General features: G+C 51.7%; 1 protein-coding gene across 2 annotated transcripts in view; it reads right to left on the minus strand.

Moving 5' to 3' along the window:
- Nucleotides 1-24,218, minus strand: part of SPTBN4 (spectrin beta, non-erythrocytic 4) — a 119,614-nt gene that overhangs the window by 36,610 nt on the left and 58,786 nt on the right. The window contains exons 16-20 of one of the 2 annotated variants that reach the window (XM_025367310.1): nucleotides 21,086-21,836; nucleotides 17,576-17,778; nucleotides 11,758-11,848; nucleotides 8,154-8,300; nucleotides 6,585-6,848 (exon numbers count right to left, since the gene is read on the minus strand). In XM_025367310.1, coding sequence (XP_025223095.1) covers nucleotides 6,585-6,848; nucleotides 8,154-8,300; nucleotides 11,758-11,848; nucleotides 17,576-17,778; nucleotides 21,086-21,836 — 1,456 coding nt within the window. Of the gene's footprint in view, nucleotides 1-6,584; nucleotides 6,849-8,153; nucleotides 8,301-10,296; nucleotides 10,400-11,757; nucleotides 11,849-17,575; nucleotides 17,779-21,085; nucleotides 21,837-24,218 lie in introns of those variants that run through there. The other variant, XM_025367311.1, reaches the window with a different exon arrangement.

A 24,218-nucleotide genomic window follows, 5' to 3' on the forward strand; every position in this document is an offset into this window, starting at 1 on the left:
TCACTGTGCCCTATCATCCATGTTGCTTTTTTAAAACGTGTTTTGGGGCCAGGTACAGTGGCTCATGCAAATAATCCCAGCACTTTGGGGGGCTAAGGCGGGAGGACTATTTGAGCCCAGGAGTCTGTGACCAGCCGGGGTAACATAGCGAGATCCCATCTATTAAAAAATAAAAATAAATTAAAATTAAAAAGCAGCATGGGGAGGGGTAAATGCCCCAAATGGAAGATGAACAAAAACAAATGAAGTAACTGTGTATCACATAAGTAACATAACCAAAGTGAAGGTGAAATAACTAGCTTTTGAAAACAGTAGAGTGATGATGATACGCTCTCAGATTTATGACAGTTAAAATTAAAGACTGGCCAGGCATGGTGGTTCACGCCTATTATCCCAGTACTTTGGGAGGCTGAGGCGGGTGGATCACTTGAGGTCAGGAGTTCGGGACCAGCGTGGCCAACATGGCGAAACCCCATCTCTACTAAAAATACAAAAATTAGCCAGGCATGGTGGCGGGTGCCTGTAATCCCAGCTACTCAGGAGGCTAAGGCAGGAGAATCGCTTGAACCCAGGAGGCGGAGGGTTGCAGTGAGCCAAGATTGTGCACTCCAGCCTGGGCAACAAGAGCAACACTTGGTCTAAAAAAAAAAAAAGAAGAAGAAATTAAAGACCTGTGAATAAATACTGAATCTTAGATTTGTTGGGTCAGCAGTTCTGAAACCACTTAATGCATTATGTCTTTTCACTTTCACAATGTCCTTATGAGGTCAGAAATATTATTATGCCCATTTTACTGAAGAAGAAAATGAGGCACAGCCGGGCGCGGTGGCTCACGCCTGTAATCCCAGCACTTTGGGAGGCCGAGGTGGGTGGATCCCTTGACGTCAGGAGTTCGAGACCAGCCTGGCCAACATGGTGAAACCCCATCTCTACTAAAAATACAAAAATTAGCCAGGCTTGGTGGCAGGTGCCTGTAATCCCAGCTACTCAGGAGGCTGAGGCAAGAGAATCACTTGAACCCAGGAGGCGGAGGTTGCAGTGAGCCGAGATCATGCCACTGCACTCCAGTCTGGGCAACAGTGTGAGACTCCCTCTTAAAAAAAGAAAAAGAAACTGAAGCACAGAGAGAAAAGTAACCTCCCTGAGCTACCCAGGTGATAAGGCACACAGCCAGGGCTTGACCCAGGCAGCCCAGCTCCACCGCCCATGCCCTTCACTGTGCTGCTTCCCACACTTCCGCTATCCACCAGGAGGTAAACATTGAGGTCCTTCCCATCGCAAAGAGAAGGCATCCGAGGCTCAGAGGGAGAGACATAGGCAGCAGGTGGGGGAGCTGTGACTCAGAACCAGACCTGCTGGAGTCCTGAGTCTGTGCCTTCAGCCACTGCAATACACTGCTGGAGAAGAATTAGTAATCACTGCAAGATAATTATGAACCCTAGCAATAGACTGGGGCGGTGGCTTACGCCTGTAATCCCAGCACTTTGGGAGGCCGAGGTGGGCAGCTTGCTTCAGCCTGGGAGCTTGAGACCCATAGTCCAAGCTTCTTCACCCTGCCCTGTGCAGGACTGACCTGCATGGACCAGCCCTCCTGTCCTCTGGCTCCCATGTGGGTTGGACTCAAAAATGGCTTGTAATTTTCAGTGCAAAATGGAAAACACAAGGTCCCTTGTTCAAATATTTATTAAGAATTTTGTCCAGGGGCAGTGCCTCACCCCTGTAATCCCAGCACTTTGGGAGACTAAGGTAGGAGGATAACTTGAGGCCAGGAGTTTGAGACCAGCCTGGGCAACACAGTGAGGCCCCCGTCTCTACAAAATAATACAAAAATTTTCTGGGCATGGTGGCACGCGCCTGTAGTCCCAGCTACTCAGGAGGCTGAGGTGAGAGGTTCACTTGAGCCCGGGAGTTCAAGGCTGTAGTGAGCCATGATCACGCCATTGCACTTCAGCCTAGGCGACAGAGGGAGAAACTGTCTCCAAAACAAAAAAAAATTCAAGACATCAATAGTAGGGCATTAAACCAAGCAAGCATGGAGCCCTGTGCCACTGCATGGGCAAACACCCACAAACCCAGCCCTGGTTGACACAGGGAAGCCCAGAGGAAAGTGAGTCTGGGGTATTATCTCCCTGGCTCTTCCCTTCTATGGTGCCATGGTCTGGCTGCCGTTCTTTTTTTTTTTTTTTTTTTTTTTTTTTTTTTTTAGACAGAGTCTTACTCTGTCACCCAGGCTGGTGTGCAGTGGTACAATCTTGCCTCAATGCAACCTCCGCCTCCCAAGTTCAAGCGATTCTCATGCCCCAGCCTCCCGAGTAGCTGGGATTACAGGCATGTTGCCACCACGCTCGGCTAATTTTTGTATTTTTAGTGGAGACGGGGTTTTGCCATGTTGCCCAGGTTGGTCTTGAATTCCTGACCTCAAGTGAGCCACCCGCCTTGGCCTCCGAAAGTGCTGGGATTACAGGTGTGAGCCACTGCGCCTGGCCATGGCTGCCGTTCTTGACTAAGAGTCCCAGCTCCTGTCTCGAGACTCTCCCCTTCCAAGTTCCAATAACTTCTTCCCTGCCTTCTCTGGCTAGAGGGGAGCAAAGGCTCCCCTCCAAGAGTCCCACAGCCCTTCCTGCAGCTTCCCCATTCTCCACTCACACCTTTGTCAAGAAACTCAAGTTTTCTGCAGGTGAGCCTGCCTTGTGTTTCTGGCTGGGACCCTAACAGTCAGATGCCCCTTTCTTGCAGGCTGACCACATCCTGGGCACTGTGCTAAATGGCTCCTTTCTGTGTACAACCCCACCTGACCCTGGGAGACCTGCACTGATGATAGAGTCCTATTTAAGAGGGCGGATAGAGGCTCAGGGAGGGACTAAAGGTGGTATTGAATAGCCACTTGGTAGCCATGTGACCTCTGTGAGCCACGGATCCTTTCTGTGCTGTGGTTTTCTCCTGGGTGGGGATAATAACAGGACCTCCCTCATGGGGCTGTTGGGGAGGAGAGAGGAGTTAACAGTGCCCAGCACATTATGTACATCAGCAGTTCTCAAACTGTGGCCAAGGAACCCCTGGGGATCCCTGAGATCTTTTCAAGGCATCTCCAAGGTTACAACTATTTTTATAAAAATACTAAGATGTTATTTGCCTTCACCATTCTCATTCTCTCCCCAGCATGCAGCAGCATTTTTCAGAGACCTAATGACCTGTGCTACTGAAATGGATTGAATACAGACACGAATGGGAGAAGCCAGCTCTCTTCTATTCTAGACATGAAAGAGAACTACAGGCTGGGTGCCATGGCTCACGCCTGTAAACCCAGCACTTTGGGAGGCCAAGGCAGGCAGATCACCTGAGGTCAGGAGTTCGAGACCAGCCTGGGCAACATGGTGAAACCCTATCTCTACTAAAAATACAAAAATTAGGCAGGTGTGGTGGCACAGGCCTGTAATCCCAGCTACTCCAGAGACTGAGGCAGGAGAATTGCTTGAACCCAGGAGGTGGTGGTTGCAGTAAGCCGAGATTATACCACTGCACTCCAGCCTGGGCAACAGAGCCAGACTCTGTTTTAATTTTTTTTTTTTAAGTTTAATAAATAGAGATAAAGACTGGGCAACATAGTGAGATTCTGTCTCTTAAAAAAAAATCAGTCAGGCATGGTGGTGTGGGTCCGTAGTCCAAGCTACTTGCAGGACTGAGGGAGGAACATCACTTGAGCCTCAGAGGTTGAGGCTGCAGTGAGCCGTGATCACACCACTGCACTCCAGCTTGCTGACAGAGCAAGATCCTGGCTCAAATAACTAAATAAAATAAAACAGAGACAGGCTCTTGCTCTGCTGCCCAGGATAGTCTCAAACTCCTAGGTTCAAGCAATCCTTCTGCCTCGGCCTCCCAAAGTCCTGGGATACAGGCATGCGCCACTATGCCTGGCCTCAATTTTCATTTTTAATACAGTGAATGTCAATAGTCTAATCCACACATACAAAGCTTTCTTAGGATCTCAGTGCGGTTTAAGAGTGCAAGGGGGTCCTGGAGACCCAGACATTTGAGAACTGCTACTCTATATAAAGTAGTGACCTCATTGGCCAGCCACGGTGACTCACGCCTGTAATCCCAGCACTTTGGGAGGCCAAGGCGTGTGAATCACCTGCAGTCAGGTGTTCGAGACCAGCCTGGCCAACATGGTGAAATCCCGTCTCTACTAAAAATACAAAAATTAGCTGGGCATGGTGGCACATGCTTGTAATCCCAGATACTCAGGAGGCTGAGTCAGGAGAATTGCTTGAACCTGGGAGGTAGAGGTTGCAGTGAGCCGAGATTGCACCACTGCACTCCAGCCTGGGTGACAGAGCAAGACTCCAACAAAAGAAGAGAGAGAGAGAGAGAGACAGAGACAGAGAGAGAGAGAGAGAGGAAGGAAAGAAGGAAGGAAGAAAGGAAAGGAAGGAAGGAAGGAAGGAAGGAAAGGAAAGGGGGGAAAGGGGAGGAGGAGGGGGAGAGAACGAACTGACCTTACTGGCCATCACATTCAGATCTGTTTGTCTTTTTGTTCTTTTGCCTGTTCCCCCAACTAGAATGGGATCACCATGAAGACAATAACTTTTCATCCATTTTGCCCACTGCTATATCCCAACACCCAGAAAAATGCCTGGCACATAGTAGGTACCTAATAATTATTTGCCACCCAGATGAATGAATAAATACTAATCAGTGTCATTACGCATTTCTTACTAGTTTTTTTTTTTTTTTTTTTGCCATACACTATGCCAAGCACTATATAACTACATAGAAAGTATATCAAAAAGGAGGAGTGAAGACTCAAGGGCCCTGGATTGAAATCCAGGCTTTGCTATTTGCTACTCTGGACAAATAAGTTCACCTCTCACCTCCTGGAACCTCAGTTTCCCATCAGTCAGTCAGGCATTGTTCCTGACAGGTAAAAGCAGGAGTGATGTGGGCCAGATACCATGGCTCACACCTGTAATCCCAGTACTTTGGAAGGCTGAGGCGGAAGAGTTGCTTGAGCCCAAGAGTTTGAGACTAGCCTAAGCAATATGGTGAGACCCTGTCTCTATAAAAAGTTTAAAAAGATTATCCAGGTATGGTGGTATGCACTTGTGATCTCAGCTACTTGGAAGGCTGAGGTGGGAGAATCACTTGAGCCCAAGAGTTTGAGGCTGCAATGAACTGAGATCAAGCCACTACACTCCCGCTTGGGTGACAGAGTGAGTTGCTATCTCTTTTTTTTTTTTTTTTTTTTTTTTTTTTTTGAGACGGAGTCTCGCGCTGTGTCACCCAGGCTGGAGTGCAGTGGCGCGATCTCGGCTCACTGCAAGCTCCGCCTCCCAGGTTCAGGCCATTCTCCTGCCTCAGCCTCCGAGTAGCTGGGACTACAGGCGCCCGCCACCACGCCCGGCTAGTTTTTTGTATTTTTAGTAGAGACGGGGTTTCACCATGTTAGCCAGGATGGTCTCGATCTCCTGACCTCGTGATCCGCCCGCCTCGGCCTCCCAAAATGCTGGGATTACAGGCTTGAGCCACCGCGCCCAGCCTGTGAGTTGCTATCTCAAAGAAAAAAAACAAACAACAACATCAACAACAGCAACAAAAAAAGAAAACCAAAGGCAAGAGCCATTACTCCTTGGGAGGTTAGAAGCAATGGCTACTGGCCGGGCGCGGTGGCTCAAGTCTGTAATCCCAGCACTTTGGGAGGCCGAGACGGGCGGATCACGAGGTCAGGAGATCAAGACCATCCTGGCTAACACGGTGAAACCCCATCTCTACTAAAAAATACAAAAAACTAGCCAGGCGAGGTGGCGGCGCCTGTAGTCCCAGCTACTCGGGAGGCTGAGGCAGGAGAATGGCGTAAACCCGGGAGGCGGAGCTTGCAGTGAGCTGAGATCCAGCCACTGCACTCCAGCCTGGGCGACAGAGCGAGACTCCGTCTCAAAAAAAAAAAAAAAAAAGAAGCAATGGCTACTACGTTCACCTCTGGTCATTCCACGTGCACTGCTGTATACCAAGCATGGAGCTGCCAAGCTGGGAGCAGATACAAAGCAGACGCCGTGTCTGTTCTCTAAGAGTGCCCTGTTTCATAAAGGAGACACCTTGGGCCAGGTGCCTTACTTTCTGTGCCTCAGTTTCCCCATTGGTAAAACGGGATAATAACAGTACCAATCTCCAGAAGTTGCTGGGAGGAGTCAGTGAGTGCTTGGCCCAGAGACTGGTAGAGGAATGCTAAATGAATGTCATTGTTATTCCATGCAAAGCCATTCCCCTACTCCTGGGCTTTGGTTTCTCCATCTAGGAAATGAGTGTCAGGGTCCTGTGAATCCTTTAGCATGCTAGTCATTTACCTACTGCTTTGTGGCTCTAGATCCTTCCTTTTCCCTTTGTACACCATACCTTAGCGGATGGTGGCTGCTTCCAACAGTTATTACCAGCTGGATTGCTTCAATATTCCCTTTCTGCTCTTTTACAAGTTTGAAGTAAATCCCTGTATTCAATCCCCTCCATTTGAAATACCTTGAGTGGGGCTGGATCCTGACCTGGACCCCATGTGGCATAGGGAGCCCTCATCTGGGCCAGGAAGGCCATACCTGCAGCTTCTTGAGCTGACTGTTGACGGTGGCCAGGTCCCCTCCAGGGTCCACGTCTTGCAGCTGGCTCTCCATGTGAAGGAGCTTCTTGTCCAGCTCAGCAAAGCTCTGCACCAGCTGGTCTGCTTTGCTGGCCTCAAAGAGCTGCCGTGCCTTGGCCTGGGTGGTGCTCTCCAGCTCCGCCCAGCACTGGCGGATCTCGCCCAGCTTCTTCCGCACGGAGGCCGCCAATTCGGGCTTCTCCTGCATTAGTTGCTGGCCCTCCTGCCCCAAGTGGGTGGATGGCAGGAGATGGAGAAGAAAGATAGATGGTGGGGAGAATCAGAGAAGTGTGGGAGAGTGACAGGACACAGGGAAAGATGTGAAAAGAGAATCAGAGGCAGGAAGTTGGAGACACATAGGGAGAGAGAGACATGAGGGGTGGATGCAGAGATAGGCCCAGAAATGGAAGGAACCAAGGAAGTGAGACAAGAAGAGAGAGACAGACATAGGTGAGGGGAGGGAGACAGAAAGATGGAGAAACAGACAGATGGACACAGAGACATGGGAAGGAATCAGGAACAGACAAACAGTCACAGAGTGATCAACAGAGAGACAGGCACAGAAAATCAGAAACATGGGGAGAGGACCGTAAGAAAGACAAGGACAGAAGGATAGACAGAGAGGAAAGAAAGACAGAGGGAGCCAGAGAGGCAGGGAGAGAATGAACTTCCATTAAACTCAAAGTCAAGAAGACTGCCTTCACCATAAGCCACCACTTATGAAACATCAATGACCAGTTAAGGGTTTAATGCCAACCTGGGTGCCTCTGTGTGAGTCAGAAGAGTGTGTATATCCAAGGTTGCAGGTGTAGGGGTTCAGCCAGAGTAGGGGGAAGTTCTGAGGGTTGAGGCTTGGAGCAAATATCTGCCTCAGTCCCTCCAAGACTGAAGTCGAGGTTCTTAGTGGCCCAGAGCTACTTAGGTAACATTAAGTATTAAAAGTAACAAGACCATAGTAATTACAGCTCTTAGGTGGGTGGTCTTGTGTTAAGCACTTTATGTGCACAGAGCCCCAGGAAGTAGTTATATTTATTATTTCTCTAATTTTATAGAAGAGCAAACTGAGGCTCCAAGAGGTTAACACAATTACCTAAGGCCCCACAGCTGTTAACAGGCATAGACACAATTAGAACCCAGGGCTGTAAGAATCCAAATTTTTTTTTAACCCTAGGCTTCCCAGGGGCTGTCCCAGCCCATCTCCCCAACCTTCCATCTTAAATGCCCCAAATGGTATGGAAGGAACCTGGTAGAGGAGGTTATATGAAAAAGTGAAGTATTTAACAAACAGGAGGATACAGGCACCATTCAGAAGAGATGCTGGCCATTTTACAGATGAGCAAATTGAGGCTCAAAGAGGTTACATGAATCACTCAAAGCCACATAGCTAGGAGCAGATCTGGAGCTGACTTGAGTCAGTCCAGAGGCGTGAGACCAGCAGGATGGCAGCAGAGGGTGCAGCAGGTGAGACGTGGGCTCCCTGGAGGCCTCCTGCACCTGGCACAGGCAGAGGGGCCATCAGCTTCCTCACCCTCTCAATCTTCTCCAGCCACTCCTTATTCTGAGCCAGCTCGGCCATGAATGCCTGGTGCCGGAGCCATCTCTTGTGCAGCTTGTGGCTGTCCTCCCGCGTGCCATCCCGCGCCATCAGCATCTTCTCATGGATCCAGCCATCCAGCTGTGCAGAACAGGGTAGGAAGGCTCAGCCGGTCCCCTCAACCTGCCACAGCCCCCCATTTCCTTCAGGAAGTCCCAGGTTCAGGACCTGGGCTGCTAGGGTGTATAGGTGGAACGAAGAGGAGAAGATGAAAAAACCTTTGCAAGTGAGGCCTTTATGTTGGGGATGGGTGCAGCTCAAGCCCTTTCCTGGGTGGAGGATGGATGGAAGGGTCCCCAGAATGCCCAGTCCTTTGCCCCCCTGTCCTCTGTCTTGAGGGAAGCCCCCAAGGCAGGACCAGTCAGCCCCTTAGACTTGGAGACAAATCATCCCCCCCAAAACAAGCTCTCTAACCCAATTTAGCTAACTCCCAATTCATCCTCAGGACCACCCCTCACATAGCAACACTTAGACCCTTCATTCAACCTTAGTCACCCCCCCCCCAATAAGGACCAATTGAAGAGCTTCAACCCATTCCCAAGGGTATCAAATGAAGCCCCCATATCTAGCCCCAGTTCCTCCAGTATGGCCAGATCAATCCCCTAAACCACCTCCCAATTAAAGCCAACTCTAGCTGTCTCTAAACTAGCCCTCCAATCTGGAGTAGATCCATCCTCCACAATTGAGATCTAGCACCCCTAATGAGTCCACAGGGCTCCCCAATTGTTTCCCTGGGACTCTAAGACCACAGATTCCCAAACCATGACCAGTTCTAGCCCTCAACCAAAGCCAACCCCAGCCAAATGTGAAAAACAAAGCTGTGTTCTGGCTCTCCAAACCAATCTGCCCCAAAATCTAGCCACAGACTCGCTATCGTGGATCAGATCGAATCTCCCAGGCCAGCCAGCACCCCATTCTACAACTAAAGCCAGTTCTAGTCCTCCCACCCACCAACAAAACCAGTCACGCAAAACGCAAGCACCAAGAGTGGGCCCCTCTCACGGCACTGGGCAGGATCAATCACAGGCTGCTTTCTGAGCCTTCCCCCAGCTCCCTCCAGTAAAAAACCAGACTTATCCCCCAAGCCATAACTTCCCCACTCATGACCAAACCTAGCACCTGAAACAGTTTGCTCCTCCCCTTTCTCCTCCCCACTCCAGTCACAAGATCCTCCCTCCTCCCTCCTGCAAAAAGGAAAAAAAAAAAAAAAAAAAAAAACCGGACTCCAGCTCAGCGGGGCCGGGAGGCAAACGCAGTCATAGCCAAGGACAAATCCCAGATCCCCAGCCTGTCAAACCCCAGCCCATTTTCCCTGAGCATGTGTTCCCCAGGGGTCCAGAACAGCATCACACTCCATACACACACTAGAACCAAGTCCAGTGTTGAACCCCCCAACTCAATTCACAGGTTCCCGATGCGTAGGGAAGAGTCCAACGGCAACCACAGCCCGCAGTGAAAGCAGAGCCCTTAAAGAGATGGTACCCCATCCTCAAAGTAAAGCCCCCTCAAAAGTGATTCATTCTTCATGGAAGGCAAAACCAGACTATCCAACAACCCAGGAAAAGCCCCACAAAGTCAGAGCCCCCTATACCCAAAGAAAATCCAAGACCCCTCATCAGCCAAGCCCCACAAAAGTGATTCACCTCCATCATCCAAAGCTGATACAGATCCCCCAAAACAAGAAAGAAACCCCCCAAAAGGTTGAGAAGCCCCCAACCCCAGGGCAAATCTTAGATGTCCCATTACCCGGAGAAGAGCCCCCCCCTAGAGAGGCTGAGACACCCTGAACCCTCAGGGTAAATCCAGATTACCCTAGAAGTGGTCTTAGAAGTCCCCCCGCTTCGCTCCCCTCCCCTGGGGGCCGGCCCCTCAGTCCCGCCCGCGCCAGCACCGCGGACAGCTCCCGGCATCCTTGCCCCTCCCCCAGGGCGGGGGTCCGGGCGCCTGCCCGGCCCGCCCCCGCCCCGCCCCGCCCCTCCCTCCCGCGGCCACGGCGTGTGGGCACGCGCCTGAGCCCCCTCCCCTGCCTGTGTCCGCGGGGTGCGCGCCAACCCCCTCCCATGGGCGCCCCCGAGACCTGAAGCGGCAGTGGCGTTGGCGGGGCGTCCCTGCGGCGGGCGGGCGGGCGCTCGCCCCTCCACTGCGACGGCACCGGCAGCGGCGGCTACGGCTGAGGCTCCGGCGGCCGCGCGCCCCTTCCCTCGCCCCCGCGCCGCGGCCGCGCGCCCGTCCGCGTGCGCCCCCTGCCTGCCTCCCTGCCCGCCTCTTTGCGGGGCCCCAGGTGGGGGTGCAGGAGGAACCACCACTCTCCCCAAGGCTTCGGGTGGGGGGCTTCTGTGCCATCTCAGATGATTGCTACCTGGTCCAGAACAATCTCATGAGGGATGGGGGGGTGCTCCTGGACCAAATCAAATGCCGGGAGGGGGCGCCTGGGGCTTGGACTGCCTCACCATGGGAGTGGGGATTATGGGGAGGGGCTGGGTGAACCATCTTCTGAACCATCTCTAGTGGGAAGAAGCTCGGGCTCCTGGCCACCACATGTGGACAGGGCATATGGGAGGGCGACCTGGAACATCTCTTACAATCTCCAGTGGGGGCGACGGGGAACAGGGGATTCCTCCAATGGCTCAAGTCCAGGCCTACCCCAGTTATGGGGGAGGGAGGAAGGGTATGGAGGCCCTTGTTTATTTCGTATGCGGAGAGAACAATCTCCCATGGGCTTTCAACATAGCGGGGAGGGTTGAATCATCTCTAATTGAGGCTGAGGGGTTTAGGGGTTAGACCTGGTTCCTGAACCAGCTTTGGTTGGAAGAAACTTAGATACGGGGTGATGATGGAGGAGGGGATGATCCTGAGTCACACAGATGGAGGGGCTCGAGGCCAGGACTATCTCTGTTTAGGGTTTAGGAAAATGTTTACTGGGCCATCTCTAATGTGGCCAAAGTCTAGAATCGTTATATGGAATGCAGGGGAAGGAGGGGAAGACAGCAGGTCTCCTGAACCGTCACTAATAAGGAAGGGGGCCTGGACATCTCGGATTAGGGGAGATCGTCCCTTATGTGTGCAGATCATCCCTTAGGGAAGGGACTTAATTCCTGAACACATTTAAAGGGGCGAGGGCTTGGTTCAGAGCCATCGCTGGCTGCAGGAGGGCGCAGGGCCGCTGGCCCCCCCACGGCCCTCAACCCCTATCCCCATCGCCCGCCCCGCCCCTCTCCTGGGGTACAGCGATTCTCACAAATCTCAGGAGAGAAAGGTGAGATCAGCGCGCGTCCCTGCGGGACCCGTAGGCGCGGACACGCGCGGTTGCCAGGGGCGCCCGGGGCCCCTCCTTCCTTCCCCGGAGTCGGCGTGGGCGGGCAGGGACCTGCGGAGCATGCGCACTGATACCCGGCTCCGCGCGCCTCCTGGCGGCCTAGAGCGACCATCGCTCCGCGACCCACTTAGACGGGGCGTCCCCACCCCCACCTCGGCGGAGGATCACTTCCCTCCCAACTAAAGGGTATGTCTTGGTTCCCAGCACACCTGGAGTTCCTACCTCATGGCAGTCTCGGAGGAAGTGCTGCAGCTCAAGTTGGTCATGTAGCTTTTGCATCCATTGCTGGGCCCGTAACTGGTTTTCTTGGTTCCTGGGGATGGGGAGATAAGGGCTGGGGAAAGGTCCCGGGGGGTAGCGGGGAGGCGCTGGCAGTAGGATCGTGAGGGCATTGGGCTGGGTAGGGGAAGAAGGGCGTGGAGAACATGTAAGAGAGAGAGAGGAACTAGTGGGGCAAAGCCAGGGACAGGGCTGGAGAAGGGCAGAGAGAGAGACAGAGGAAGAGAAAGGGAGAGGGAGAGACAGGCACTTAGAAAGAAAGAGATACAGATGCAGAGAAAAAAGGCAAGTCCAGAGAGAAAGATAACAGAGAACTAAAGGCAGACATACCCAGGGACAAAAACAAAACAAAACAAAAAACGAGAAAGTGAGAGGAGACACGAGAAAGTGAGAGGAGACACCAGAAAGAAAGAGAGAGAGAGAGAGAGAGAAAGAGAGAAAGACAATAAGAAAAGCCGAGAAAAGAGGTGGAGTAAGGCAGAGCCAGAAAGACACTCAGGAAGCAGCAGATGAGGAAAGAGGAGGCAGAGAGAGGGAAAGTGACAGAAGGAGTCTGGTCAGGGATAGCCCAGAGAGACACAGGCAGAGAAGTGGCAAATGCCACCAGGAAAAGACAGCCCCACAGACGACAGACAGACCAGGGGGCCACAGAGTTGGAGAGAGGGAAGAGAGCAGAGTGTGGGGAGAGATGACAGCAGAGTCACAGAGAAGCTGAAGTGGGCATGCCTGGGGGCAGAGCCAGGCCCTTGGCCTGACTGAACTGACCAGGCTGGACCCAGGCCACACCACCCTGGAGCCAGCTGGGACCAGGGGCCGCGGGCAGTCTGGCCTCCTGCCCACAGTGCAAGGCAAAGTGCCCAAGAGGCCTGGTGGATGGGGCTGGGGCATCCCACATGGGCTCCCATGCATCCCTGTCCTGTTGCTGTCTGTCTCCCCCAGGGAGAGAGGGAGAATGAGACTATCCTCCCAGGGTCCCCCTGAGAGTCCTTAGAGTCCTTTTATTATTATTATTATTATTATTATTATTATTATTATTATTTGAGATGGAGTCTCGGTCTCGCTCTGTTGCCCAGGCTGGAGTGCATGATCTCGGCTCACTCCAACCTCACCTCCCAGGTTCAGGCGATTCTCCTGCCTCAGCCTCCCAAGTAGCTGGGGTTACAGGTGCCCACCACCAGGCCTGGCTAATTTTTGTATTTTTAGTAGAGACAGCATTTCGCCATGTTGGCCAGGCTGGTCTCGAACTCCTGACCTCAAGTGATCCGCCCGCCTTGGTCTTCCAAAGTGCTGGGATGAGAGTGAGCCCCTGCACTTGGCCAATCTCAGAGGCCTTTCTGACCTTCCAGGCCCCACCCCCCCACGTTCCAAACTCTTATCCTCCTCGCACTCTTCCCCCTCACTCTGTGATAACTGTACTGGCCTTCTCACTGTGCCCTGAGCAAGCCTCGGGCCCTTGGCACTGGCTGTTCCCTCTGTCAGGAATGCTCCTTCCCCCAATGTCTACTCAAAGATCACCTTCTTCGCGAGGTCCCTCCTGACCGCTCCCCAACACTTTCTGGCTTTCTTTCCTTCTTTAATTTTGTCCTTCGCACTTAACACAATCTAACACATGCTATATGTTACTTATTTATCTTGTCTGTCTCCCATGCTAGGATATGTCATTTCCACGAGGGCAGGGATTTTTGTCTGTTTTGTTCATAGATGTATCCCCAATGCCTAGGAAAAGGGCTGGGCACACAGTGCACGCTCGATATATTTTTGTTAAATGAATGAATGCAAGAAACACAGTGGCAGAGAGAAAAAGAGGTGGGAGAAACACAAGTACAGTGTCTGTGAAAGAGGCAAAAAAGACAGAGGGATACAGAGGTGCAGATGGAGGGAGAGAAAAACAGACAGGGAGCAGGAAACAGATACAGAAATAGATGGATAGATGGAGGCAAAGAGACAAAGTGTATAGGAGACAGTTCCAGAGACAGAACCAGAGAGAAGGAACAGGAAGGGCCTGAGACAAGCAAGTGAAGCACTCACTGCCTCCTGCCCAACTTAGCTCAGGAGCCAGGAGAGACAAAATGCCTCTGAAATTGAGCTGAAATCAATCCCTCTAGGCTTTCAGCAGCCAAACTGTCAAGCATCAGTCCTAGGGATGAGGAAGACCCTGAATCTCCATGAGGGTAAAAGAACAACAAAGTAGGCCGGGCACGGTAGCTCACGCCTGTAATCCAAGCACTTTGGGAGGCCAAAGTAGGAGGATTGCTTGAGCCCAGGAGTTTGAGACCACCCTGGGCAATATAGGGAGACCTCATCTCTACCAAAAAAAAAAAAAAAAAAAAGAATTAAAAATTAGCCAAGCAAGGTGGCACACGCTTGTAGTCCCAGCTACTCAGGAGGCTGAGGCAGGAGGATTGTTTGAGCCCAGGAGGTGGAGGCTGCCGTGAGCAGTGATCGTACCACTGCACTCCAGCCTGGGCAACAAAGCAAGACCCTGTCTTTAAAAAAAAGAAAAAGAAAAGAAAGCAACAGGGTTCAAATCCAGGCTGTGGCACTTCCTGGCCATGACTCTGGGCAAGTCAGTTTTCCTCTCTGAGCCTCACATGCAAAATGCAGAAAAGAACAGCACTAGCGGCTGGGCACAGTGGCTCATGCCTGTAATCCCAGCACTTTAGGGGGCCCAGGCAGGTGGATCACTTGAAGTCAGGAGTTTGAGACCAGCCTGGCCAACATGGTGAAACCCTGTCTCTACTAAACATACAAAAATTAGCTGGACATGGTGGCTCTTGCCTGTGATCCCAGTACTCAGGAGGCTGAAGCAGGAGAATTGCTTGAACCCAGGAGGCAGATGTTGCAGTGAGGCGAGATCGCCCCACTACACTCCGGCCTGGGTGACAGAGTGAGACTCCATCTCAAAAAAAAAAAAAAAAAGAACAGCACCTCACACACAGGTTCCAGCTGAGGGGCCAGGCAAGCCGAAGCTCTAAGTGACTTGCCCTGAATGTCACAGGTTGAGGGGGAAGCCAGGTCTAAGACCCCCAGGGCCCCAGTCCCCAGCTCTGTATGGCTCTGCCCCCTTGTGGATGTAGAAACCCCTCCCACTCCTCCCACAGGGTGAGAAATGTGCCCCCAGATAAATAAATGACTGGGATGGTGGGGAGGTGCAGTGATTAGTCCGTCTCAATACCTCTGTGTTCACACCTCACCCACCACAAGCCTAGGGCAAATGCTGCCTCTCCCATAGCCCCTGCACGTCTCCCATCTGGGCCCTGACCTTTCTGCCTGCGCTTCCTCCATCCCAGCCCCAAGCATTCTGGGCCATCCTTGTCAGATAACGTTTGAGCTCTGTGAAGCAGGAATCATATTCTGTCCTGGTCATCTCTGTGACTACACCCCACTCCGTACCGAGCACGGGCTCAGTACGTGTTTAATTGACTGGAGAATGAGTGAATAAACAATACGGTGAAAGGAGCAATTAATGCATGACTGAAAAGAAATGAATGAGTGAATCATGGAATGAACTATCCCCCGGGCTCCTCCTCCTCGTTTTGCTGAGCCTGGCATGCAGCAGATGCTCAAGAAATGTGGAACAGGCCGGGCTCAGTGGCTCACATCTGTAGTCCAGCTACTCAGGAGGCTGAGGCAGGAGAGTTGGTTGAGCCTAGGAGCTCCAGGCCGCAGTGAGCTATGATTGCATCACTGCACTCCAGCCTGGGCAACAGAGTAAGATCCCTGTCTCAAAAAAAAAAAAAAAAAAGTGGGACAAAGGAAGGAAGGATCCAGGCCTGGATGGAAAAGGGGCCACTAAATGATGAGCTTGCATCCTCAAGAACAGAATTTCCATAAAAGTTTCTTTTAGAAACTTGCAGCCTTGTCCCAGATAAATCTAAGGAAAGGATGTCTGAGCCCTAAACAGAAAATGGGTAACGGTCTTGGGGCTGGAGGTGGCACAGTGAAGTGACCAGGGATGCTTTCTGTCAGAAGACGGGAAGACAGAAGGAGGGTACTGGGTCCTTTTCTGGCCTGGATCATGCCAGAGAGAGCCAGAGAGCTTGAGCGGAGAAATTTAGGGTCACCAGGAGGAGCAGAGACAGCTCTAATGATGGACAGAACTGGGTCTGGAAGACGAGAAGGGAATTCCCATGATGGCTGGAGGTGGTGGTGCTGTTTTGTTCAGGGCCTACCTACAATAGTGCCTGGCACACAGCAGGTGCTCAGTAAATGTCTTTGCTTGATTAGTGCAAGGACAGACAAGAGAGTGGTGGTAAGAGACAGATGGTGACAGAAGCAGAGGACAACGAGGTTCAAGAGATGAGAGAGACACAGAGACACACAGACACTCACTCTGCATGCTTCCGAGAGTAGCTGGGGCCAGGCAGAGGTGCTTACACAAAATATTTGACAACCAGCCTGGCAGGGAACACTGTCCCATCTGGAAAGCTGGAGCGCACCTGTGCCTGGCCTCTAGCTGCTGGATCTGGGGAGTTCTGGGAGTTCCCAAGGAGGCTGCAGAAGAGCAGGAGGGATAATGGGGCATCTAGGGAAGTAAGTTAACCTTTTTTTTTTTTTTTTTTTTTGGAGTGGAGACAGAGTCTTGCTCTATCCTCCAGGCTGGAGTGCAGTGGTGTGATCACAGTTCATTGCTGTCTCAATCTCCCAGACTCAAGCAATCCTCCCATCTCAGCCTCAAGAGTAGCTGGGACTACAGGCACACATCACCACACCCAGCTATCTTTTTTTTTTTTTTTAAATTTTAGAGACGGGCCGGGCGCGGTGGCTCAAGCCTGTAATCCTAGCACTTTGGGAGGCCGAGACGGGCGGATCACGAGGTCAGGAGATCGAGACCATCCTGGCTAACACAGTGAAACCCCGTCTCTACTAAAAATACAAAAAATTAGCCGGGCGTGGTGGCGGCGCCTGTAGTCCCAGCTACTTGGGAGGCTGAGGCAGGAGAATGGCGTAAACCCGGGAGGCGGAGCTTGCAGTGAGCTGAGATCGTGCCACTGCACTCCAGCCTGGGCGACAGAGCGAGACTCCGCCTCAAAAAAAAAAAAAAAAATTTCAGAGACGGGGTCTCACTGTGTTGCCCAGGCTGGTCTGGAACTCTTGGGCTCAAGCAGTCCTCTCGTCTCAGCCTACCAAAGTGCTGGGATTACAGCTGTGAGTCACTGCACCCAGCCTAACATTTTAACAACAGGACCAGCTATCGCACGCTGAGGGCAAGCTTGAGGAAGAAACCTTTCATTGTATATCCTTCTGTATATTTTGGGTTGACAGCCTCAGGTTACCTTTTCACAATATATCCACTTAAGGCCAGGTGCAGTGGCTCATGCCTCTAATCACAGCACTTTGGGAGGCCGAGGCAGGTGGATTACCTGAGGTCAGGAGTTCAAGACCAGCCTGGCCAACATGGTGAAACTGTGTCTCTACTAAAAATACAAAAATTAGCCGAGCGTGGTGGCTTATGCCTGTAGTCCCAGCTACTGTGGAGGCTGAGGCAGGAGAATCACTTGAACCCAGGAGGTGAGGGTTGCAGTGAGCCGAGATCGTGCCACTACACTCCAGCCTGGACAACAGAGCGAGACCCCATCTCAAAAAAAAATCCACTTAAATCAAATCTAAGACAACATGGAATTAAATAGAAATAGGAAAGGGCCACAGAGAAGCAGAAATCGTGATGAAAGGAGCGGGACCCTGGCCTCCCACACCACTCCCCTATGCTGGGCCCCATCTTCTGCCCCCTCCCTGGGGTGGACGGGTCTGGGGGACCTACTTTTCCAGCAGCCGAGTCACAGCCTCCTGAGCCTGCTCCCCATAGATGTTGCCCTGCCTCAGCAGGCCCTCCGCAGCCTGCACGGCCACCTGCATCTTTTGCTGGTTCAGCTCCATGGTGGTGAGAAAATCCCGGTGCTGTTTCAACGCCTCCTCCACCGATTCCACTGTGCCTGGGAGCTCCGCACCAGACAGCGCCATCTCCTGGGGAGGAGGGAGCATGGTGCAAAGGTCAGCCTCATTCTATTCCAGGACCTGGGAGAGGCTGCCAGCCTGGCTTGTCACCACTCCCCGCAACCTTGCAAGCATCGAACATTGCAGTTGTGGTCCCACCTCGGGGCCGTTGTCCATGCTGGTGTCTCTGCCTGGCGGTCTGTCCCTCCAGATACCCCCATGGCCGGCTCTTTCACTTTCTTCAGGTCTCTGACCACCCTGCCAAAAATATCAACTCCCACCCCAGCCCTATCCCACTATCCTCCTGTATTATTTCTTTTTGTGGGGGGAGGGAGCCGATGGAGACTCACTCTGTTGCCCAGGCTGGAGTGCAGTGGTGCAACCCAGTTCACTGCAACCTCCACCTCCTGGGTTCAAGTGATTCTCCTCCCTCAGTCTCCCAAGTATCTGGGATTACAGGTGCATACCACCAAGCCTGGCTAATTTTTTGTATTTTTGGTAGAGATGGGCCTTCACCATGTTGGCCAGGCTGGTCTCAAACTCCTGACCTCAGGTGATCCGCCTGCCTTGGACTCCCAAAGTGCTTGGATTACTGGCGTGAGCCACCGCACCTGGCCAACCCTCCTGTATTATTTCTCATAGCATATACCTGGCAATATTAGCAATGCATTGACTTGTTTACTCTCTCCTCCCCCACATACTAGAATGTCAACCACATGAGGGCAGGATTTTGTATTTTGTTGCCTGAGGTGTGCTCTGCTCCAAAATAGTGCCCAGCACAGGGGAGGCACTCAGTAAATATTTGGTTAATATGAAGACTGAAGCCTGGGCATGGTGGCTTATGTCTATAATCCCAGAACTCTGGGAGGCCGAGGCGGGAGGATCACTTGACCTCAGGAGTTCGAGACCAGCCTGGGCAACATGGTGAAACCCCATCTCTACTAAAAATACAAAAAATTAACCAGGCGTAGTGGCACGTGCCTGTAGTCCCAGCTACTTGGGGGGCTGAGGTGGGAGGATTGCTTGAGCCCCATAGGTCAAGGCTGCAGTGAGCCGTGATCGTGCCACTGCACTCAGGCCTGGGTGACAGAGTGAGGTCATGTCTCAAAAAAAGAAGACAACTAAACTGGGTACTGTGTGAACTCAAGGAGGTTCTTTTCCCTCTGGGGTTAGTTTCCTAACTGGTAAAATGGGTGGGTCAGGGCTGGGCACAGTGGCTCACACCTGTAATCCCAGCACTTTGGGAGGCCAAAGCAGGGGGATGGTTTGAGCCCAGGAGCTGGAGACCAGCCTGGGCAGCATAGACAGATCCCGTCTTTATTTTTTTTTTTTTTGAGATTGAGTCTCATTCTGTCACCCAGGCTAGGGTGCAGTGGTGCGATCTTGGCTCACTGCAAGCTCCGCCTCCCAGGTTCACGCCATTCTCCTACCTCAGCCTCCCGAGTAGCTGGGACTACAGGCACCTGCCACCATGCCCAGTTAATTTTTTTTTTTTTTTTTTTTTTGTATTTTTAGTAGAGATGGGATGTCACCGTGTTAGCCAGGATGGTCTCGATCTCCTGACCTCGTGATCCGCCCACCTCGGCCTCCCAAAGTGCTGGGATTACAGGCGTGAGCAACTGCGCCCAGCCCCTGTCTCTATTCTTTAAATGGGTGGGTCAGAAAGGGTCTCTCAAGGCCACTCACTTCAGCTCCATATTTAGTAATCTTATGATTCAGGGGCTCTCTGTCCTTTCTCCCCTACTCCCTAGATCAGAATTTCCCAAGCGTTGGGCCACAGAGGGGTACTAGTCCATGGCCTGTTAAAAACTGGGCTGCATAGAAGGAGGTGGGCGGGCAAGTGAGCATTACTGTCTGAGCTCCGCCTCCTGTCAGATCAGCAGCAGCTTTACATTCTCATACGAGGGCAAACCCTATTGTGAACTGCACATGTGGGGGATCCAGGTTGCATGCTCCTTATGAGAATCTAATGCCTGATGATCTATTGCTGCTTCCCATCACCCCTAGATGTCACTAGATGGGACCGCCTAGTTGCAGGAAAACAAGCTCAGGACTCCCACTGATTCTACATTACAGTGAGTTGTATAATTATTTCATTACATGTTATAATGTAATAACAATAGAAATAAAGCACACAATAAATGTAATTTGCTTAAATCATCCTGAAAACATTCCTCCTTCCCGCACCAGTTTGTGGAAAAATTGTCTTCCAGGAAACCGGTCCTTGGTACCAAAAAGATTAGGGAGCGCAGTGGCTCATGTCTGTAATCCCAACACTTTGGGAGGCCAAGGCAGGTGGATCATGAGGTCAAGATACCGAGACCATCCTCGCCAACATGGTGAAACCCCATCTCTACTAAAAACGCAAAATTACAAAAATACAAAAATTAGCTGGGCATGGTGGCTCGCGCCTGTAGTCCCAGCTACTTGGCTGAGGCAAGAGAATCGTTTGAACCTAGGAGGCTGAGGTTTCAGTGAGCCGAGATCATGCCACTGCCCTTCAGCCTAGCTACAGAGTGAGACTCTATCTTAAAAAAAAAAAAAAAAAAAAGATTGGGGACCACTGCTGTAGATAATCCTCAAACTGGGTCAGCATCCCTTAGATAACCAGTATAGGCAGGCACCCTTTCTAAGATGGTTCCCAAACACTGGAAGCTACTCTTGGACAATCTGAAAACTGGCTGTTCTATCTTGCCAAAATTCTCAAACTTGGTTCCCATCCCAGAGTGATCTCCAAACTGGATTGGCTGTCCCGAGATAACCACTGCACTTGGTTCCTCATGCCACAAACACAGTTACTCTCTCCAGAGAATCCATAGTTGTCATCCCCAGAAATGAAGATATTGTGCTAATTTAGGCATCCACACCATGTAATCCACAATCACTGACTGACTCCAATAACCCCTCAGCCTGTTACCTACCTCCATAATCCTAATCCTTTGTTATCCATACCAAGATCTTCTTTGAACCCCATTTAACCATCAATCAACCTCATAGTCTTACTTGCTTTCAGATAATCCACGAACCCAGGAAGTCACTCCAATAAATATCCACATGCATTACTTACTTGGAATAGCCCACAAACTGTCACCTGTAATAAGACACCAACCTACCCCACTCATCATACTCCTCAAATTCTGTTACATACACGCTTCCACACACACTGGATGATCCACAAACTCACGTATCCATTCCGGATATTCTCTCAACTCCTACCCACCTCAGAACCCAGTGGTCCCAGCAAACACCCTCCTCCCCACCCCCGCATGCCCCTGTCCCTGCAATCCCCCGCGGCCTCGGACTCTCCCTCTCCGAAATGTACACCCGAAGTGGGCACCTGGTTACGCAGCACCACGAGCGCCTGGCGTAGATCCCGCAGGAAGAGCTGGTAGATGTGCGCCTGGACCAGTGCCTCCCTGCGCGCCTCCCACAAGCCGAGCAATTTATGCCAGCCAAGTTCGAGGTGTGGCAGCCACTCGTCTAATGCCAGGCCCGGGCCCAGCTCTGCGCCGTCGGCGGCCAGCAGCGCCTCGCTGGCCGCCACGATGCGAGCATAGTCTTCCTCGCGCTGGTCCACCTCCTCCTTGAGCGCAGCGTGGCGCCCCAGCAGCGCGTCCGCTTCTTCTAGGCTGTTGGGCAGGGGCCCCTCGCTGCCGCCCGCCGCTTCCTGGGCGCGCACGAGCCAGTCCAGGAAAGCGTCGAGGTCATGTAGGAAGCGCTGCAGGCGCCCTGCTGCCGCCACCGCCTCACCGCAGGCCTGAGCCGCGCTGGCTAGCGCGCCCCACTCAGCGCCCAGCTCCTCCGCGCCCTGGTGCAGCCGCGCCGCCTGCGCCGGGAAGCGCGCTGCCAGCAGGGCTGCCTCCTCCAGAAGGGCCGCCTGGCGTGGCTCCAGCGCCTGCAGAGCGGCCTCTAGGCCGCTAAGACGCCACTGCAGGGCGCCGCCGGCGCGGGGCGCGCTCTCCACAGCTCGCCGCTTCTCACGCACCTGGGCGCGCACCTCGGCCACCTCCAGCACGTGGTTCTCCACTAGCAGCACCGCGCTCATTTCCTCTTTGCGCTGTTCCACTAGCTCCACGATGCGGTTCCACCTGCCCAGGAGAAAGAGAGTGACTTGAGGAGGACAGGGACTCCTCTTGGGCGCGGAGGGCCCGCCTATCCAGGGTAGAATCCGGGCCCAAGCCACCCAGCCATTGTGTGACCTCAGTTTCCCCAGTTTCTGCCGGTGTAAAATGGAACCCTACCCATCACTTTTGCTTAGGGCAGCCGTTCTCAACATGTAATCTGATCGAGGACAAAACTATCTTCATAAAAATGTGTTAAGACGCCATTTGCTTTTTCACTCTAATTCTTTCCCGAGTGTTCAGTGAAGTTTTCCAGAGGCGGCAGGAGAGACTGAGTGCAGAAGCCGACTCTGACTTAAGAGAAGCCCAGCTGCCATCTCTTAAACCAGACTTTAAAGAGATTTACAAAGGTACGAAACAATGCCATTCTTAGTACATTTTTTGTTATGAAAAGTTATTTTCTTATAAAAATATGTTAGTTGGCCGGGCGTGGTGGCTCACGCCTGTAATCCCAGCACTTTGGGAGGCCAAGGCGGGCGGATCACGAGGTCAGGAGATCGAGACCATCCTGGCTAACATGGTGAAATCCCATCTCTATTAAAAATACAAAAAAATAGGCCGGGTGTGGTGGCGGCGCCTGTAGTCCCAGCTACTCGAGAGGCTGAGGCAGGAGAATGGCATGAACCCAGGAGGCAGAGCTTACAGTGAGTCAAGATGGGGCCACTGCACTCCAGCCTGGGCGACAGAGCGAGACTCTGTCTCTAAATAAATAAATAAACAAATAAATAAATATAATAATATGTTAGTTATATTAACACATTAGATATTTAGATTTTTAAAAAAATTTTAAGACATGAGATCTCACTATGTTTGTTGCCCAGGCTAGAATGCAGTGGCTATTCACGAACTCCTTTATGGCACACTGAAGCCCCCAATTCCCAGGCTCAAGCGGTCCTCCCACCTCAGCCTCCTGGGTAGCTGGGACGACAGGCACGCACCACTCCCAGCTTATTGTTATTTTTAAATAACTTAATGTTTTCAAATTTCTCAGCCAGGTGCAGTGGTTCACACCTGTAATCCCAGCACTTTGGAAGGCGGAAGCAGGTGGATCGCTTGAGCTCAGGAGTTGGAAAGCAGCCTGGGCAACATGATGAGACCCATAAAATACAAAAATTGGCTGGGCGTGGGGGCGCACACCTATGGTCCCAGCTACTTGGGAGGATCGCTGGAGCCTGGGAAGTCGAGGCTGCAGTGAGCCGTGATTGTGCCACTGCACTCCAGCCTGGGTGACAGAGTGATGAGACCCTGTCTCAAAATAAATAAATAAAAATAAAAACATTTAAAATTTTCTCAGTATTAAGTTCTAATATAGTAAATAGCAATAAATATGACTCACTAAAACAAGCTCTTGGGGTCCTCAATAGTATGGGTTTATTTTATTTTATTTTATTTTATTTTATTTTATTTTGAGATGCAGTCTCACTCTGTCGCCCAGGCTGGAGCGCAGTGGTGCAATCTCGACTCACTGCAAGCTCCGCCTCCCGGGTTCAGGCCATTCTCCAGCCTCAGCTTCCCGCGTAGCTGGGACTACAGGCACCCGCCACCACACCCAGCTAATTTTTTTGTATTTTTAGTAGAGACAGGGTTTTGATTTGATGCGTTAGCCAGGATGGTCTCGATCTCCTGACCTCGTGATCTGCCCGCGTTGGCCTCCCAAAGTGCTGGCATTACAGGCATCAGCCACCGCTCCTGGCCTGTTTTGTTTTTGAGACAGAGTCTTGCTCTGTTGCCCAGGCTGGAATACAGTGGCACCATCTCAGCTCACTGCAACCTCCGCCTCCCAGGTAAATGGGATTCTCCTGCTTCAGCCTCCCAAGTAGCTGGGATTACAGGTGTGCACCACCACGCCCGGCTAGTTTTTGTATTTTCAGTAGAGATGGGGTTTCATCACATTGACCAGGCTGGTCTCAAACTCCTGACCTCAAGTGATCTGCTCGCCTCGGCCTGCCAAAATGCTGGGATTACAGGTGTGAGTCACCATGACCTGCCTATTTCTTGCATAAAGCCATTATGATTCTCTAAATATCTTGTTCATTTATTAGCATATTTAACTGTTTCTGTGCCTCCTCTAGAATGGACACACTACAAGGACAGATATTAGGACTCTGAAATCAGACAGACCCGAGTTCAAGTTCTGCTCTAGCCAGATTTGCCATGTGACCTTGGGCAAATCATTTCCTTCTCTGATCTTCACTTTCCTTATCTGGAAAATGGGGATAATAAAGTCTACTTCATTGAGTGTGTAATGAGATCATGTGGCTAAAGCACTCGGCATATAGATCTCTCTACATGCTATAAATTGTTACTGTTGTAGTTATCTTTTTTTTTTTTTTTTTTTTTTTTTTTTTT

The sequence above is a fragment of the Theropithecus gelada genome, chromosome 19 (assembly GCF_003255815.1).
Source record: "Theropithecus gelada isolate Dixy chromosome 19, Tgel_1.0, whole genome shotgun sequence".
NCBI classification, from domain to species: domain Eukaryota; kingdom Metazoa; phylum Chordata; class Mammalia; order Primates; family Cercopithecidae; genus Theropithecus; species Theropithecus gelada.